Source organism: Saccopteryx leptura, chromosome 2 (genome assembly GCF_036850995.1).
Source record: "Saccopteryx leptura isolate mSacLep1 chromosome 2, mSacLep1_pri_phased_curated, whole genome shotgun sequence".
NCBI lineage: Eukaryota > Metazoa > Chordata > Mammalia > Chiroptera > Emballonuridae > Saccopteryx > Saccopteryx leptura.
Window position 1 is genome coordinate 215448816 of NC_089504.1, and position 19833 is coordinate 215468648.

General features: G+C 42.2%; 1 protein-coding gene across 1 annotated transcript; it reads right to left on the reverse strand.

The window, feature by feature from the left end:
* Positions 1 to 13029: 13029 nt before the first annotated feature.
* Positions 13030 to 13647, reverse strand: LOC136393292 (keratin-associated protein 10-8-like). The gene has a single exon (XM_066365901.1). It carries the CDS (start codon positions 13645 to 13647, stop codon positions 13030 to 13032), a length of 618 nt encoding a protein of 205 aa, XP_066221998.1.
* Between the last annotated feature and the right edge of the window lie 6186 nt (positions 13648 to 19833).

Genomic DNA, 19833 nt, shown 5'->3' on the forward strand with positions numbered 1-19833 from the left:
TGGTAACAGAGCCAAGACTCTTTCAGACGTGTTGGAGGGTTTTACATTCGAAGATGCCTTGTATGTCTCACACTTTGTGATCATTGGCTAGTTGGAGAAGTCTGGTTTGAAATAATAGTTTACTCAAATGTCTAAGATGTTTTTGCCTTTTCTTATGGTGTCAAATGTTCCTAACCAGAGCAAATCTGTTTCTGTCCATTTATTTACAGATTGTTGGTTTATTATTTATTTATTTACATATTTATATTGTAACTCTTTTTTTTTATAAATAAATTTTTATTAAATGGGGTGACATCAATAAACCAGGGTACATATATTCAGAGAAAACATGTCCAGGTTATCTTGTCATTCAATTCTGTTGCATACCCATCACCCAAAGAGAGATTGTCCTCCGTCACCTTTTATCTATTTTCTTTGTACCCCTCCCCCTCATCCTCCCCCTCTCCCTCCTTCCCTCCCCCCGCCCCCCCCCCCCCGTAACCACCACACTCTTGTCCATGTCTCTTAGTCTCGTTTTTATGTCCCACCAATGTATGGAATCCTGCAGTTCTTGTTTTTTCTGATTTATTTATTTCACTCCGTATAATGTTATCAGGATCCCACCATTTTGTTGTAAGTGATCCGATGTCATCATTTCTTATGGCTGAATAGTATACCATGGTGTATATGTGCCACATCTTCTTTATCCAGTCTTCTATTTTTTTTTACAGTGTTTAAAGCCTTTAAGCAAACTCTTGGCCAATACAGCAAGAATCCATAAAAGAGTAGTGTCCTTAACATGTTCACCAAGTCCAAGTTGGCCCCAACACTATGCCAAATCCCTGAAAAATGCAACCTAACCCCAGTTCAGTCTGTTAGGAGCTGTCACAAGGAGCAGGAGTCCAGGAAAAGTCCACATCCAGGCAAAGTCTGCATGGCACTGGAATTGTTGTCACAATTCTATACTTTGCAGCTCACGTCCAAGTCCCAATGACCGTTGCTTCTAGCTGGTAATGATTCAGGTAGACTGGAAAAGCCATTTGCAGCATGTGTGGATATGGAGCTTCTGTTCTCCTCTGCCTGGAGAGATGAGACTAGGTTGCTCTTTCCTGGAGCTCTGCAACTGTGGCTTGGTAAAGGGAACTTTGGGATACACTAAGCTGGGTGGCAAAGGTAGATTCATAATAGAAGTTGGCAAAAGGGGGAAAGAGAGCTCTAAATTAGGAGTAGGTCCCAGCCTGTAATATGAGTGGGGCATTGAGGTAGGAGGAATAAAGGAAACACTATATATTAAACAAAGCAGCAGAAAATAGGACTATCAACACCCACAACTGAGATCTTCGAGGGAAGAATAAAAAACCTGACTATTCAGGCAAGACATAGTTAAGTGGTCCTTGTGCAAATGAGATCAGTTTACCTGCTTCTTGGAAGAAATACCCTAGGCTCGTCCACAGTGTCGTAGATGGGGCTGACGGCCCTGGGCACCTTCAGCCTTCCGTGGCAAACCCCAGCATTCTGGGCAAGGTTAGGTCATAGGTGGCTGGAACAGGGCTGGAAGAGACTGAACCTTCCCTTAGAGGAGCGAGGGTGAAGCCTACATTCCAGTGTCCCTGTTTCCTCACAGCAGAGGCATGTAAGTCTGGCAGGCTTTAGCTCAATGACCTTCCTTTCCACTATTGAAGCAGGACCCAGATGGCATCCTATGAGACCCCTTTGGGGCATTGTAGCCTTTAAGAGCATATCCTAAAAGCTGGTAGTTCCCCTGATCTCTATTGGGCTTTTTCTGCATCTTGATATCTTAAAGGCCATGCTCAGAAGATCTCGCTGAGGGGTTTGAGGATCCCCATCCGCCTATATAAATCTTTTCCATATATCTGGAGCTATTTGGAAAAAGACAAAACAGTGTTATTAGCTGGATCAAATAAAGAAGGTAGTAGTTTGCAGGCGAAAAAGATTTGGCGTCTCCTGTTCATCAGCATTCAAAAGAAATTTAAATTTTTTTTTTTTTAAGTAAAAAGCATGATATAGTAGACCCGTAGGAGTTCCAGGATATGACTACCCCCTTTTAATTTTTTTTTTAAAACTGACCTTAAAATATTTGCTGGGTACACTTTAATAATATCTTAACTTTAAAGATTGTAAGAATGACAAAATACAGTAAATGCTTTTGCTCCATATGCAGGAGCATTTTCAGTTTAACCAGTTTAGGAAAATCCAATAATAGAACAATGCATACAGACAATGAGCTATAACATGCTTAGCAGCCTCTCCTGTTCTGACAGAGGTTACTATAAATCCAGAATATGTATCCACTGTAACGTGGACATAGGACTGTTTGCCAAATGAAGGTATATGAGTAACACCATTTGCCAAAGTTGTCCTGGTAGGGGTCCTTGAGGGTTAACTCCAAATGAAGGGGCAGATTGTAGTATAGGACCCCTTGGACAGGGTTTCCCAATCTGCCGTGCTGCTTCCCGAGAAAGTTGAAACTGTTTACACAGGGCTGCAGTGTTCTGGTGATGAATAGTATGATACTGAATTGCTCGATCTGTCATGGTTGCTCCAAATAATTTTCTTTTGGGTAGCTTGATCAACAAGGGCATTCCTAGGCCCTGGCCGGTTGGCTCAGTGGTAGAACATCGGCCTAGTGTGCAGGATTCCCAGGTTTGATTCTCGGACAGAGCACACAGAAGAAGCGCCCATCTGCCTCTCCACCCCTCCCCCTCTCCTTCCTCTCTGTCTCTCTCTTCCCCTCCCGCAGCCAAGGCTCCACCGGAGCAAAGTCACCCCGGGTGCTAAGGATGGCCCCATGGCCTATGCCTCATGTGCTAGAATGGCTCTGGTTGCAACAGAGCAACACCCCAGATGGGCAGAACATTCCCCCCGGTAGGCGTGCCGGGTGGATCCTGGTTGGGCGCATGCGGGAGTCTGTCTGACTGCCTCCCCATTTCCAACTTCAGAAAAATACAAAAAAAAAAAAAAAAAAGTAAAAGAAAAAAGAAAAAAAAAAAAAAGGGCATTCCCTTGTGCTAAAGCTCCAGGGAGCATGGAGTGAGCTCGAGTATCTCCTATAAAACATGGAGCTCTATGTTGACATGCAAGTCTTTGAAGAAGGAGGAACTGCTGAAATAGTTCATCAGCATTTGTCCCTAAGACAGCAGTCTTTATAGTGGAAACACCATAAGTAAATATTTGCTGTCTGTATATAGATTAAAGGGGGAATATAGCAAATGCTGAAAAGCCATGATAATGGCATATAATTCTAGACTTTGAGCTGATTTTAAGTTGACAGTTTCAGTATAAAGTTGCCCATTGATTTGCAAGAGCTATTTGCCATTCAGTGGAAGTTTCCCAGAGCCATTGTTGTTGATCCTTTGAGAAAAGGAACAACAATAATTTTGAGGCTCAAAACCTATAAGCTGTAAGGGTTGCCTATGCCCCTTGATAATCCAGGAGGCAACAAGATCAAAATATGGAAGTGTATTCCATGGGCTATTAGATGGTTCAATGTGCCCAAGCTGTAGCTGCTCTTGTACCAATTGAGCGGCTGCCCAAAGTTTCTCCTGAGAAAGGGGCCATTGGTCTACCCATACAGGATTATCTGATTTCCAAATAATTGGGTCTGCACAATGCATTATTGAGGTAGCAGGAGCTACCAAGACCCCTATGCTAAATTTTGATATCCTAATCCATACCTTCTGGTATTGGGTGCCACTTCTATGGGGGTGAGAATTCCTCGCTGTTCTTTTCCTAGACCCGTGGTGGGCAAAAATCCCCGATCAAACATCTGAGTACTGACTAAACCATTAGGACTGACAAGCAACACTCCCGTATTTTTCAAAACATCTCTACCTCACAAATTAATTGGCCATCCAGGGAGCACATAAGGCTTAAAAAATCCAGAATGACCTCCTTAATCTTCCCAATGGAGAAAACTAGAACTTTGTTGAGGGGATTTACTCTGCCCTTACCTTGTAATTCTGTGGCTGCTGCATGAGTGGGCCAGGAAGGAGGCCAATGTAGCTTAGCAATAACAGGTACATCAGCTCCAGTATCTAAAAGTCCTTTAAAATTATGCTGATGTATTGTTAGTTCCATTTCAGGGTGTTCCTGACCTATTTTTTTTTAAAATCCAATTGGCAAAATCAGAGGAGCCAAATCACCAATTTGCTTGGGGCCCCTTTTGCAGGATGTGGCCTGAGAAGCAGAATTAGCATCCTTATACTATTCTTCTAACTGTCTGAATTAGCCGTGAGACACATTCTTTTTTTTGATTAATTTTGATGGGGTGACATTGATAAAATTGTCTTCTGTCACCTTCTAACTGGTTTTCTTTGTGCCCCCTCCCCCAACCCCCTCGCTCTCCTCCCCCCCACCCTGTAACCCCAACACTGTTGTCCATTTCTCTGAGTCTCATTTTTATGTCCCACCTATGTATGGAATCATATAGTTCTTAGTTCTTTCTGATTTACTTATTTCGCTCAGTATAATGTTATCAAGGCCAATCCATGTTGTTGTAAAAGATCGGATGTCATCATTTCTTATGGCTGAGTAGTGTTCCATAGTATATATGTACCAAATCTTTTTAATCCACTCGTCCTCTGATGAACACTTGGGCTGTTTCCAGATCTTTGCTATTGTGAACAATGCTGCCAGAAACATGGGGGTGCATTTCTTCTTTTCAAACAGTGCTATGGTGTTCTTGGAGTATATTCCTAACAGTGGTATAGCTGGGTCAAAAGGCAGTTTGATTTTTAATTTCTTGAGGAATCTCCATACTGTTTTCCACAGTGGCTGCACCAGTCTGCATTCCCACCAGCAGTGCAGGAGGGTTCCCTTTTCTCCACATCCTCACCAGCACTTCTTCTGTGTTATTTTATTGATGAGCGCCATTCTGACTGGTGTGAGGTGATATCTCATTGTGGTTTTAATTTGCATTTCTCTAATCATTAGTGATGAGCATTTTTTCATATGCCTAATGGCCATCTGTGTGTCCTCTTTGGAGAAGTGTCTATTCATTTCTTTTGCCCATTTTTGGATTGGGTTGTTTGTCTTCCTGGTATTAAGTTTTACAAGTTCTTTATAAATTTTGGTTATTAACCCCTTATCAGACATATTATCCAATATGTTTTCCCAATGTGTAGTTTGTTTTTTTATTCTGTTCTTGTTGTCTTTAGCTGTGCAGAAGCTTTTTAGTTTGATAAAGTCCCATTTGTTGATCCTGTCTTTTATTTCACTTGCCTGTGGAGACAAATCATCAAATATATTGCTGCGAGAGATGTCAGAGAGCTTACTGCCTATGTTTTCTTCTAAGATGCTTATGGTTTCACGGCTTACATTTAAGTCTTTTATCAATTTTGAGTTTATTTTTGTGAGTGGTGTAAGTTGGTGGTCTAGTTTCATTTTTTTGCAGGTTGCTGTCCAATTTTCCCAACACCATTTGTTGAAGAGGCTGTCTTTACTCCAATGTATGCTCTTCTCTCCTTTGTCAAATATCAGTTGTTGATAAAAGTGTGGGTTTATTTCTGGGTTCTCAGTTCTGGTCCATTGATCTATATGCCTGTTCTTATGCCAGTACCATGCTGTTTTGAGTACAATGGCCTTATAATATAACTTGATATCCGGAAGTGTGATACCTCCCGCTTTATTCTTCCTTTTCAAGATTGCTGAGGCTATTCGTGTTCTCTTTTGGTTCCATATAAATTTTTGGAATATGTGTTCTATATCTTTGAAGTAAGTCATTGGTATTTTAATCGGTATTGCATTGAATTTATAAATTGCTTTGGGTAATATAGACATTTTAATGATGTTTATTCTTCCTAACCATGAGCATGGTATATGCCTCCACTTGTTCGTATCTTCCCTGATTTCTTTTATCAATGTTTTGTAATTTTCCGAGTACAAGTCTTTAATCTCCCTGGTTAAATTTATTCCTAGGTACTTTATTTTTTTGGTTGCAATGGTAAAGGGGATTGATTCCTTGATTTCTCTTTCTGACAGTTCATTGTTAGTGTATAAAAATGCCTCTGATTTCTGAGTATTGATTTTATATCCTGCCACTTTGCTGAATTCATTTATCATGTCTAGTAGTTTTTTGACTGAGACTTTAGGGTTTTCTATATACAATATCATATCATCTGCAAATAATGATAGTTTTACTTCTTCTTTTCCAATTTGGATGCCTTTTATTTCTTTTTCTTGCCTGATTGCTGTGGCCAGGACTTCCAGAACTATGTTGAATAAGAGTGGTAAAAGGGGGCACCCCTGCCTTGTTCCTGATCTTAAGGGGATTGCTTTTAATTTTTGCCCATTGAGTATGATATTGGCTGTGGGTTTGTCATAGATGGCCTTTATCATGTTGAGGTATGTTCCCTGTATTTCCACTTTGCTGAGAGTTTTGATCATGAATGGGTGCTGGATTTTATCAAATGCTTTTTCTGCATCTATTGAAATTATCATGTGGTTTTTCTCCTTCCTTTTGTTTATGTGATGAATCACATTGATTGATTTGTGAATATTGTACCAGCCTTGCCTCCCAAGAATAAATTCCACTTGATCATGGTGTATGATTTTTTCCATATATTGCTGGATCTGGTTTGCTAATATTTTGTTGAGGATTTTTGCATCTAAATTCATCAGGGATATTGGCCTATAATTTTTTGTGTGTGTGTTGTCTTTGCCTGGTTTTGGAACCAGAATTATGCTCGCCTCATAAAAGGAGTTTGGAAGTCTTTCTTCCTCTTGAATTTTTTGAAATAGCTTGAGAAGGATAGGAGTTAGTTCTTCTTTGAATATTTGGTAGAATTCACTTGTGAAGCCATCAGGCCCAGGACTTTTCTTTTTTGGGAGTTTTTTGATAGCTGTTTCAATCTCATTTGTTGTAATTGGTCTGTTTAGGTTTTCTGATTCTTCCAGATTGATTTTTGGAAGAGTATATGTTTCAAGGAATTTGTCCATTTCATCTAGGTTGTCTAGTTTTTTGGCATACAGTTCTTCATAGTATTTTCTTACAATATTTTGTATTTCTGTTGTGTCAGTTGTTATTTCTCCACTTTAGTTTCTAATTTTATTTGTTTGAGTCCTCTCTCTTTTTTTCTTGGTGAGTCTGGTTAAAGGTTCATCGATCTTGTTTACCTTTTCAAAGAACCAGTTCCTGGTTTCATTGATCTTCTGTATTGTTTCTTTAGCCTCTATGTCATTTATTTCTGCTCTGATCTTTATTATTTCCTTCCTTCTACTACATTTAGGCTTTACTTGCTGTTCTTTTTCTAGTTCTTTTAGATGTAGGGTCAGGTTGTTTATTTGAGCTATTTCCAGCTTCTTGAGGTATGCCTGTAATGCTATAAACTTCCCTCTCAGGACTGCTTTTGCTGTGTCCCATAAATTTTGAGTTGATGTATGCTCATTATCGTTTGTTTCTAGGAATTTTAAAACTTCTTCTTTGATCTCATTGTTAACCCATTCATTATTTAATAACATGCTATTTAGTTTCCAAGTGTTTGAATGTTTTTCAGTTTTTCTGTTGTGGGTAATTTCTAGTTTAATGCCATTGTGATCAGAGAAAGTGCTCGATATGATTTCAATCTTCTTAAATTTGTTGAGACTGCTTTTGTTCCCTAACATGTGTCTATTCTAGAGAACGTACCATGAGTGCTTGAAAAGAATGTATATTCTGCTGTTTTAGGGTGAAAGGTTCTGAAGATATCTATTAAATCGAGTTGATCTAATATGTCCTTTAAGTCTGCTGTTTCTTTGTTAATTTTCTTTCTTGAGGATCTATCTAATGATGTTAATGGGGTATTGAAATCCCCTACTATTATAGTATTGCTGTTGATCTCGCCCTTTAAGTCCATCAAAGTCTGCTTTATATATTTAGGTGCTCCTATATTAGGTGCGTAGATATTTATAATGGTTATATCTTCCTTTTGGATTGCTCCCTTTAACATTATGTAGTGACCTTCTTTATCTCTAACTATGGTCTTTGTTTTAAAATCCATTTTGTCTGTTATAAGTATTGCTACTCCAGCTTTTTTTTCATTTCCATTTGCGTGAAATATTTTTTTCCATCCTTTTATCTTCAGCCTATGTGCATCTTTTGATTTAAGGTGTGTCTCTTGTAGACAGCATATGTATGGGTCCTGTTTTCTTATCCATGCAGCTACCTTATGTCTTTTGATCGGATCATTTAATCCATTTACATTTAAGGTTATTATTGATATGTAATTGTTTATTGCCATTTTATTCTTTAAAACTGTATTCCTCTTTTGCTATATATTTTTCTCCTTTGATCTGTTTACAACAGGTCCCTTAGCATTTCTTGCAGCCTTGGTTTGGTTGCAGTGAATTCCTTGAGGTTTTTTTGTCTGTAAAGCTTTTTATTTCTCCTTCAATTTTAAATGATAGCCTTGCTGGTAAAGTAGTCTTGGTTGTAGGATCTTGTTCTGCATTACTTTGAATATTTCTTGCCATTCCCTTCTGGCCTCAAGTGTTTCTGTTGAGAAGTCAGAAGTCATCCTTATGGGGGCTCCTTTGTAGGTGATAGCCTTTTTTTCTCTAGCAGCTTTTAATATTTTCTCTTTATCACTTAGCTTTGGTATTTTAATTATGACGTGTCTTGGTGTTGATTTCTTTGGGTTTCTTCTTAATGGAGTTCTTTGTGCTTCCTGAACATGTGAGATGTTTTCCTGCCTTAATTGAGGGAAGTTTTCAGCTATGATATGTTTGAACAAAGTCTCTATCCCTTGTTCTTTCTCTTCTTCTTCAGAAACCCCTATGATGTGGATGTTATTTCTCTTCAGGTTGTCACAGAGCTCTCTCAGAGTTTCCTCAGACTTTTTGAGTCTCTTTTCTTTTTTCTGCTCTGCTTCCGTGCCTTTATTTATCGTGTCCTCTAACTTGCTGATTTGATTCTCTGCTTCATCCATCCTGCTTTTAATTCCTTCCATTGTATTCTTTATTTCAGATATTGTATTTGTCATTTCTGACTGATTCTTTTTTATTTTTTCAATGTCCTTTTTTATATTTGCTATCTCTTTATTTAGGTTTTTGTAATGACCATCTATTGTTGTTCTAATATCTTTGAGCATCCTAACAATCGTTATTTTAAACTCTGCATCTGGTAATTTGGTTATATCTGATTCATTTTGGTCCTTTTCTGGGGATTTCTCTTGGTTCATTTGTGTTGCATTTCTCTGCCTCCACATTTTCTCTTCACGGGAGTGGCTGTGATCATGTACTCGGGGGGCACAAGCCTTGGTGGCGTTGGCCTTTGCCCCGCCCCCATGGATGACGTTATGCTCGGTCCTGAGGGCACTGGCGAGCACTTTTGCTCAGCTGTGGGTCTCCGCCTGTTTCCGGGCTTTCGCTCTGCCCTTGCAGGAGGAGCCTGTCATGGATCGGCTGCTAGCCTTAGCTCTACCGGCTGGGCAGGACTGCATGCCCATGCTCAGCTCAGTAGCGGAACTCCGCCTGTTCTGGGCTTTTGGCTCCACCCCCGTGGGAGAAGCCGACTCCCAAGTCAGATCACAAGCCTGGGTTGCATGGTTGGGGCAAGGCTGTGCTCCTGCGCCCTTGCTCAAGGGCTGGTCTCCACCCTTTCTGGGGTTCCCGCCCTTCTCCCGCAGGCTGGATTACAGGCTGCTGGCAGCTGGGCTTGACCGCTTTTGCACGCCCCCTCCTCCCCAGCTGGGCAAGACTGAGCTCACACCTGAGCCCAGTGGTGGCCAGCCGGCTTCCGCCCCTGCCAACAGAACCGCATTTCCGTCTCCGGCTGCTGCCGCCCTCTGGCGAGCCCTCAGCCACGTGGGTGCGGGCACTGCAGCTCAGACCCTAACACTCACTATTGTAGTCCCGAAAGCTCCCTCCTTCTAAGCAACTCTACTCTGAGTGCCGCAGGGGGGCTTGTTTGGCTGGTGTCCTGCTTCCCTTTGCTGGTATTGCTGTTTCCGGGGGAAATATTCACTTCAGATTTGGGGAGTGACTTGTCCCAGGGGTTAGGGTGGCTATCTCCCAAAATGTTTCTCCCTGTGCCTCCTAGATTACACTCTCTTCCTGCTACTCTGGTCCTCTCCTCTCTCCCTGACCCCCGGAGTCCCGGGTGAGTGGTTGTGAGAGAGGTGTTCTGCGCGGTCCCTTTAAGAAGAATCCTGGGTCTGAGAAATCAAACTCTTTCTCACAAACAGTATCCTGACTTGTTTCCAGCTAAATACTGTCCTTACGCCTCTTCTGGGCTCTGGGGCTGCAGGCTGGGGCTTTGTTCCTGGGGCTCAGGACCCTCCCCTCTCTGCTAAACTCACTTCCCACCACGCGAGTCTCTCCCGGCTGCCGTTCACTCCGGGGAGCTGGGCAGCCCTCTCCGCGTTTCCGCTTTTCCTACCAGTCTCAGTGTGGCTTCTTCAGTGTTCCTTGGTTGAAGAGTCCTCTTAGTTTAGTCCAAAGTTGGTTTTTCCAGATGATAGTTCTTAAAATTAGTTTGTAATCCACTTTGGTTCTGGGAGGTAGATGTTGGTACGTCTGCCTACTCCAGTGCCATCTTGTCTTCTCTATATTGTAACTCTTTCAGTGAGTTTTCCCTTCTCTTCATTTTTGTTTTAAAATGTCATGTCTTGATGACCTGTGTTGGTACAGTGGATAAAAGTGTCGACCTGGAATGGTGAGTTCGCTGGTTTGAAACCCCGGGCTTGCCTGGACAAGGCACATATGGGAGTTGATGCTTTTTGCTCTTTTCCACTTTATCTCTCTCCCCTCTCTGAAATGTATAAATAAAATAAAAAATTAAACCATGTTTCTCTCACCACAATCTTAAAAAAAGAAAAGTAAAATGTCATGTCTTGGTTTCTCAACTTGTGTCTTGCTCTATGTTCCGTGGTCAGAGCGCAATGTCAAAGCCCATTCCAGGAAGTACTTTTGTTCTATTTAAAATGAGTTCATCTCTCCTGGACTCTGCTTTTCTAATTCCTATTAAATGTCCAATCTTTTGGAACTTGCCTCCATATCTCTCCATTTTTCTCACCTTTCCCCCATCTTTTGCTTCTTTTCTAGGAAATTCTCTTGACTTAATCTTTCAGACCACAGTTCAATCATTCTTCATTTCTTGTTTATTATTAGGCATTTACACTGACTTTTCCACTAATTTTTAAGCGATTTTTAAAATTACTGTTGACGTACATTATTTTATTTGTTTCAGGTGTACACCCCAGTGATTAGCTATTACATAACTTACTAAATTATCATCCCAATAAATCTTGTACCCTGAAGTTTCATTTTTCAAACACATGATTATTTCTCTAGCAGCTTGATGTTGTCCTGTGGTGTGAATGCGGTGTGTTCCCCAAGACTCTGAGGTGTTAGTTTGCATTTGAACAAGATTCCAGCTGTTTCCTAACAATCTTTTTCATTGGACGTCAGATAAGGCTGCTTCTTGCTGTCAGTCATCTGATTTTCATGTGAGGAGTGTTCCCAGGAAACCAGGGCAGGCTGTATCCTGTCCATGCCTTTGATGACGGGGTATGCAGAGGTAACAGGACCAAGTGGAAGAGGTCAGCGAGTGAATTCTGGGTGGCCAGTACTGCTGTCCTTCCTGACTCTGAAGTGGGGAGGTCACAAAGAGGAGGGGCTTAGGACCACTGTGTGTTGAAGTCCCAGGACAAAGATTTGGTCTCCAGCCGCCACCCTAGAACACAGCAAGAAAGCCTACCTTTCTGTGCTTGCCGCGCACTCACTTGTCCCTTTGCAGGGACCTGGCTTTGCTTTTGGGAAGGTGAACATGCCTGTCAGGTTGGTCTCTGGCTTCTGTTGGCAGTCCTGGGGATCTTCTTCAGGGAGGAGCAAGAGGGATGACTGTTGTGACCTCACCAAGCACAGTGGGTTGGGATGATGGCAGGAGAGGCTGGACCTGAGCTTGCCCTGCTCTGTGTGCCTGGTGACGCAGCTGGTTGTATGGGTCTGTTACTCGGGCAGGGTAGGATGAGGTTCTCAGATAGACAGATCTGCCCGGCAGGAGGGAGTGTCTGAGCCCATACCAGAGGGGCCATGTAGAGGATACCAGGCAGAACTGGGAGTGTAGGAAGTATGTGTGAGCTCACTTATGTGCGGCTCAGACAAAAGGGGACTGCATCCAGTGATAGTAGAACGGAGCACAGGAAAAAGCAGGATGTGAGGGTGTCGGACAGGGGGCGAGAGTCCAGGAACATGGTCAAGAGGTAGCCGGGAACTGCCCACATCTCTATGGGAAGCTGCATGGGCACTGTTAACTTCACTTCATTCATGTCCCCACTGGCCACTCCTGAGAAAGGGACAGGGAGAACCAGCCTGCTGGGCTGTCATTCTGGGACAGCAGCACTCCTCCTCATGCCTCCTTGGAGGCTCATGGGTAAGCTGGAGGAAGGCCACCAGGTCGGCTGCGGGAACGAGCACTGTGGTCTATAGGCTGGTTCACTGGTGGTATTAGGTGGGTAATGCCACTGGGTGTGGGGTCTGGCACTGACATGAAGCATGGGCCTGGAGGCAGCCACCGAGCTGCGATAGGAAGTGTGGCTCAGGGGCCCATGGCTGCTAGCAGGGCGGAGGTGGTGTCCAACCTCTCTGGCCTTGTCCCCCAACTCCTGGCCTTGGCTCCAGAGGCCAAGCTTTACTGAGATAGGCCTTGGGCTGTGCTGGGCCTGGGTCCCACATGGCTTAGAGGGGGCCTGGCTTGTCGGGTTCACAGAGGCCTGCACCAAGTGTCCCTCATCACGCTATCCCCAGTGTGTCCACAGACAAACAGAAGGTCATAGTGAAACAGAAGTGGCTTTATTAGGAATCAGAGGTGACAACACTGCCTGGGTGGGACCAGGCCACCTGGGGCACCAGGATTCACACACAGGGCAGCGGTGGAGCTAAGAGGGGGCATCTGTGTGGCCAGCATCAGGAAGGATTTGCTGAGCATTGTGGGTTTCTGAATGAAGGAGGGGGAGCTAGTCCTTTCCCTTGTTGTGAAAGCCAGAGGGGGTGTATCTGCCTGGAAAGTCAGCCTTCTACTGGGGAAGGACCCTGGATGAGGTCTTGAAAAAGTCAGCAGCAGGAATTCATGGCTGAGGAAGGGATGCAGACAGCAGGGCCGGGGCACACGGGGCGGCAGAGCAGAGAAGCCGGGCGGCAGCAGATGGACTGGCAGGAGTAGGTGGCTGGGGCACAGCAGGAGGATATGGGTACACTGCAAGCAGGTCTGTACACGGGGTGGTAGATCAGGGACACGCAGGAGGAGGGTCTGCAGCAGGATGAAGAGGCAGTGCAGGGGGAGGACCCAGAGCAGTTGGGCATGCAACACAGAGACTTGAAGCAGACTGACTCGCAGCTGACAGGCGTGCAGCAAATAGGTGTGCAGCAGATGGGCTTACAGCTGACAGATGTGCAATAGATGGGTTTGCAGCAGATTTGTTTGTAGCAGGCAGGCATACAGCAGGTCGGCTGATGTGGGCAGGTAGTGCAACAAGAAGGTCTGAAGCAGCTAGGGACACAGCAGTTGGGCTGGCAGCAGCTGGGGGCACAGCAGGTGGGCTCACAGCAGCTCTCTGGACAGTTGTCCTCCTGCCAGGTGGAGTCAGTGCAAGAATCACAGGAACCGGGCTGGCAAACACGGTTGCCATAACTCAGGTCACTGGAGCAGATGGACATGGTGGACGTGGCCATGGTGGGACAGTGAAACTGGAGGTGAGCTGGGAGGTGTGTCTGAGTGTGTGAAGGTGAGTGTGTGAGGTACTGCAATTGTCCAGCTTTTATACCCCTCACTGTGTGTGTGTTGCCCCAACAAGAGGCTCACATGCCTTCCCTTCCTTGTTGGTGTTTGTACCGTGAGCACCTTCATTATGGTCAGTCCTGTTGTCATAAAGAGGTTTTTGTTTTTTTGTTTTGTTTTATTTTTAATTCCTTTTTGCATATTTAGTTGTTATGATGGTAGAAAACATGGTACATTACACTGATTTGTTTTCATATGTTGAGTTACTCTTGCAGCCTTAGATGAATCCTACTTGCTTGTTGTATATAATCCTTTTAATTGATGCTGGATTTGATTTGATTGTATGTTACTGAAGATTTTTAAACATCAATAAAAGTTAAAATAGAATATTGCTTGTAGTTTTTTTGTTGTCTTTGTCCAGGTTCGATAGCAGGATAATGCTGACCTGCCGCATAGAATGAGTTAGAAAGTGACCTCTCATCTTGTGTTCTTTGGATGGGTTTGAGAAGGAGTCAAGTCTTCTGTAAATGTTTAGTAGAATTTAGCATTGAAGCCATATGGCCCAGGGCTTTTCTTTGAGCGGAGGTTTATGATTATGGATTCAACTCATTACTTGTATATGTCTCTTCATCTTGTCTATTTATCCTTGAGTCAGTTCAACCACTTTAAGTCCAATGATACAAATATATTTAAAGTGAAAGAATGGAAAAGATATTTCATGCAAATAACAACCAAAAGAAAGCTGGATATCTATAAAAAATCAGCAAAATAGAATTTGAGTTTAAAATTTTTATAAGGGACAAAGACTTCAAATATTGATAAAAGGCTCAATATATCAAGAATATATGACAAATGGGAAGAATTGAAGAAATAATCAATTCTAGGTCTATGATAATACTTGGAGACTTCAATAAATCATTTCCAATAATTTAAAAATGAAATAGTCTTGGCCAGTTGGTTCAGTGGTAGAGCATCGGCCCAGCACATGGATATCCTGTTGTAAAGTACTGTTCCGCTGGGTTTATGTAAAGACACCAAGTCCAAATGAATTTTTGAGAGGTTTTATTAATAGAAGGAGATTTATTAATAAGCCGGCTGCATATGACAAACACGGGGTATAGCTGACCCAAATCATGCAGTGTCCAATATAGCTCTGAGGCTAGTTATATACATTAGATCACATATAGGGTGGGGGGAAAGAAAGGAGGAGGGGAGTTGTGACACAATTATTAACAAGCTTATAACATTTGTTTATAGGATTTATATAAAACATTCTTACATATTAAAACTTATGAGGTAACACAATAGCAAAGGATGTCATTTTACATATCAAAAGATATCCCTAAATCTTTTAGTGTCTACCTCCCATTCCTTTGTCTGGAGGTACATACATCAATCACACATCTTCAGGATGGGAAGGGCTTACATGATGTCAGAGGATAAGCGTTTGTAAATTGCCCATTAAGGAAAAAGAAAGAGGAGAGGAAAAGGCCACTTAAATCTTTCTTCCCTCTCCCTCACCTGGCTAGCTGTTTACCTTCTTCCTCACAGGTGTGGGAAAGGGAGGGGGTCCAAGTCTCCTTCCTCCCTTCACTCTCCACAGTAAGGAGGAGGGAAGAAACCTAACTCTTCTTTTAAAAAAAAATTAATATTAATATTAATATTTGCAATTCTTTGGTACCTTACCACAGTGCCAGGTTTGATTCCCAGTCAGGGCACACAGGAGAAGTGCCTATCTGCTTCTCCACCCCTCCCCCCTATCACTTCCCTCTCACTCTTTTCCCCTCTTGCAGCTATGGCTCTTGAAGCGAGTTAGCCCCAGTGCTGAGGATGGCTCCATGGCCTCTGCCTCAGGCACTAAGAGAGTTCGGTTGCTGAGCAACAGAGCCACACTCCAGATGGGCAGAGCATTACACCCTAGTGGGTTTGCTGGGTGGATCCTGGTCGGAGTCCATGTGGAAGTCTGTCTCTGCTTCCCCCTTCTCATTGAATAATAATAATATAAAAGTGAAATAATAGATTAATTAGATTAAATGTCAATAATGAAATAGAGGACTATTAAGCAACTAGACCTGACAGATATATATATAATGCTCAACTCAACAGCAGAATACACATTTTTTTAAGGGCACATGGAATAATGCTCCAGATTAGACATATTAGGCCATAAGACAAATTTCAAAACATTTAAAAATATTGAAATCACACAAGTATTTTTTCTGATCATAATAGAATTAAACTAGAAATCAGTCACAGAAAGAAAACTGAAAATTTTACAAATATATGGAGATCAAAAAATACAGACTTAAATGACAAATGGGTCAAAGAAGATATCAAAAGGGAAGCTAGAGCCTGACCAGGCAGTGGCGTAGTGGATAGAGCGACAGACTGGGATGCAGAGGACCCAAGGTTCAAAACCCTGAGGTCGCTGGTTTGAACATTGACTCATCCAGCTTGAGTGTGGGCTCACCATCTTGAGTGTGGGGTTGCTGGCTTGAGAGTGTTATCATAGACATGACCTCATGGTCACTGGATTGAAGCCTAAGGTCACTGGCTTGAGCCCAAGGTTGCTGGCTTGAGCAAGGGGTCACTCACTCTGTTGTAGCCCCCTGGCCAAGGCACATATGAAAAGCAATCAATAAACAACTAAGGTGCCGCAATAAAGAACTGATGGTTCTCATCACTTTCCCTTCCTATCTGTCTGTCCCTATCTGTCCTCTCTCTGTCTCTGTCACATGCACACACAGAGAAAAGATAGAATGTGCTTTAATGAATGCAAATGAGAACACAATGAACTAATAATACTTAAGGGATCCAGCAAAGCAATACCCAGAGGGAAATCTACAACTGTCGACAATTAAAGAGAAGATTCAAATCAATAATCTAACTTTACAGCGTAACAGACTAGTAAAAGCAGAGCAAACTAAATCCAAAGTAGCAGAAGAAAGGAAATAAAGATGAGAACACAGATGAATGAAATAGAAACTAGAAACACAATAGTGAGAATCAATGAAACCAAAATTTATTCTTGGAAAAAAAAACCCAATTGACAAATCTTTCCACTAGACTGGCTAAGAAAAAAAGAAAGAAGACTCAAATGACTAAAATCAGAAGTAAAAATGGGACATTATCACTGATCTTACATAAATAAAAGGAAGTGTATGAGAGTACTGTGAACAAGTATTCACCAAAAAATTACCGTATTTTTCGTTCCATAAGATGCACACCCCCCCGCCCAAAGTGGAGGGGAAAATGCCCATGCATCTTATGGAGCGAATGTGCATTTTATTTTTTTTTTTTAGCTGCTGTGGGGCGCTGCGCCAGTAAACATATGTAGAATGAGCGCCAACGCGAGCGTAATCATACCCACCACGGAGGAGTGCGGAACTCTGGCATCTGCTGAGTGATCTCCTGGTTCTGGTTTCCACAATTGCATGCAGCGAAAGAGGGAAGAAAGAGGGAAGACAGCAACGTTGTGTGGACGCATTCATCTGGCGTCATCCAGGGCAGACAGGAGAGGCGCGCTGCAGCTGCTGGAGCTCTGTGTGAAGTGCTGACGTCACTTGTTGCCAGCCTCAGAGAATCTCATTGGCTGGCTGGCTGGTAGGTAGGGGAGGGGCCAAGGGTGTGAGGCAGGTGCAGTGAGCTGGGAAGCCAGTGCAAGCAGAGGCAAAGCAGTGGCAGACGGGAGAGGCTATGCTGCTCATCTCCATCAATTTATTCCAGCTGTAATCCAGGTAGTTTACCTATGTAGTGACAGTAGAGTAAAAAATAACTGGACTTTCCCTAGTGCAGCAGCAGGGGGGTTCATGAGAAAGGATGCATGGGTGAAAATGGGATGAGAATGAAAAAGTTTGGATCAAACTTCCTAGAGGGCTTCTGAAAAAATCTGCCTTATTAACGCTTGACAGTTTAGAGCACATATTAGCGAAACCACACACACAAAAAAACTTTGAAGAAGTGAAGACTTATCTAGCTGTAATTCCTGGGGGTCTTACCAGCCAGTCGCAACCTTTCAATGTTTCCATCAACAAACTGTTTAAAGTCTTTATGTGAGAAGAGTGGAACAAATGGATGGCTGCTAGTAATCATGATCTGACACCAACTGGACGAATGAAGAGACCCACTATCACTCAAGTTTGTGAGTGGGTGAAAACATCATGGCAGTCAGAGAAGAATAAAACTACGGTACTGTCACTCAAAAAATGTGGCACCAGCAATGCCTTAGATGGCACTGAAGATGGTATCATATATGAAAATAGCGAAGAAAGTGATACCAGTGATTGTGAGCAACTGAGCTTCTTAAATTCTGACACTAGCAATGATGAGTTCCTGGGGTTCCCAGACAACTAGAAGAGTATTTAAATATTAAAGTCTCTTCTCATTTGTTAATAACAGTGCTAATGGTTTTTAATACTGCTGTTGAGTTTTCATTGTTGAAATATCATTGTGATATATTTTATTAAATATTTTAACACACCATTAGGTTCAGAATATTTTTTTCTTATTTTCCTCCTTAAAAATCCTAGGTGCGTCTTATGGAGGGGAAAATACGGTAGATGTAAACATAATGGGAAATCCTTAATATACTATGCATATTCTGTTTTTTCTTGAGTTTTCAATTTTCTGTCGTGGAAGAAAGCACTTCCTTTATTTGCTACCAGTCCCATGAAAAATTCCCATCTTTCCAGCCTCAGAAGGCAGTAACACCCTCATATTGGTTAAATCAGTATTCAAATCTGTATTATCTTAACTGAGTATTGTTAAGAACCGAGTCTGTGTATTGGAATCAGGTTTAACTTTCTTACTTGTATCTGTTTTGGTTTTTCTTGTTTTTCCTTTCTCAGAGTTAACAATTGCCTCTTTTGTTTATTTACTGTTTTTTTCTGTGTACCTATCATCACATCATCCCCAAGCTCCACTCAAGGGATTCAAACATATCAGATGAACACTTAACATCATTTATATTTTGGAAACCTCTCTCCTAGAGCCCTCTGTATCTGAGGACTGTCCCCTCTGCGGGTGCACAGGTGTGACCTTGGCATCTCCATTCACTGTGGTCTCTGGATGTTCCCCCATCTCTCTCCTGTCACGGAGTTTTTGCCCTTCTTTTGGTAGAGTGCACCCTCCAGAAGCTTTCTGAAAATGGGTGCATTGAAGATAGATTTTTGAGCATAGGGTAGTTAAAAATGCTTTTATTCTGCCTTTATAGTTGATGGATAGTTTAGATGGGTCTAGTCTTCTGCATTGAAGAAGGTTTCCCTTAGAATATTTGTTGAAAATGTGCAACATTTCCAGAAATCTAAATGTTTCTTGCACTTTTCTTAGTTTACCATCCTTCCCCAAGGAGAAATCACTATTCCACCTTCTCTCCCCCTTGGTTAGTTCTATCTGTTTTTTCTGCTCTCTTGTTTATGCCCCCCTTTGCTCAAAAAAATTCTGTGATAAGCACATGTTGCTTCATGAATCAGTAGTTCCTTCCTTCTTTCCTTCCTTCCTTCCTTCCTTCCTTCCTTCCTTCCTTCCTTCCTTCCTTCCTTCCTTCCTTCCTTCCTTCCTCTTTCTTTCCTTCTTTTCTTCTCTCTCTTTCTCTCTCTTACTTTCTTTCTTTCCTTTTTTTCTTCCTTTTCTTCCTCCCTCCCTCCCTCCCTCCCTCCCTTCCTTCCTTCCTTCCTTCCTTCTTTCTTTCCTTCCTTCCTTTCTTTTTTTGGTGTGCCATAAATCATTACATCAAACCCTCCTACACATGTTTTGTCCATTCACTTTGTCAATGATGATTTCAATTATTTCCACATTTTAGCTAATATTAATAATGCTTTCATAAAATTTTTTTTACATTTTGTTTTTGATGAATATATTCAGTAGTTTCTCTTCAGAGGACAGTCACAAGAAAAAAATTGGGTCATATGACAGGAATCTGCTTAGGTTACCATGTACTGCTCAACAAGGTTCTAAAGAAATTTACATTCCCATTAGTCAAGTCTGTGAATGACAGTCAATCTATATCCTGTATAAACTGAGGTAGTATCTGTCTTTTAAGATCTTATTCATTTCAGAAACCGTGTATGGTGTAGTATTGTTGCATTAATTTACATTCACTGATGAGAAAGCTGCTCACTGAACATTTGAATATATTTTCA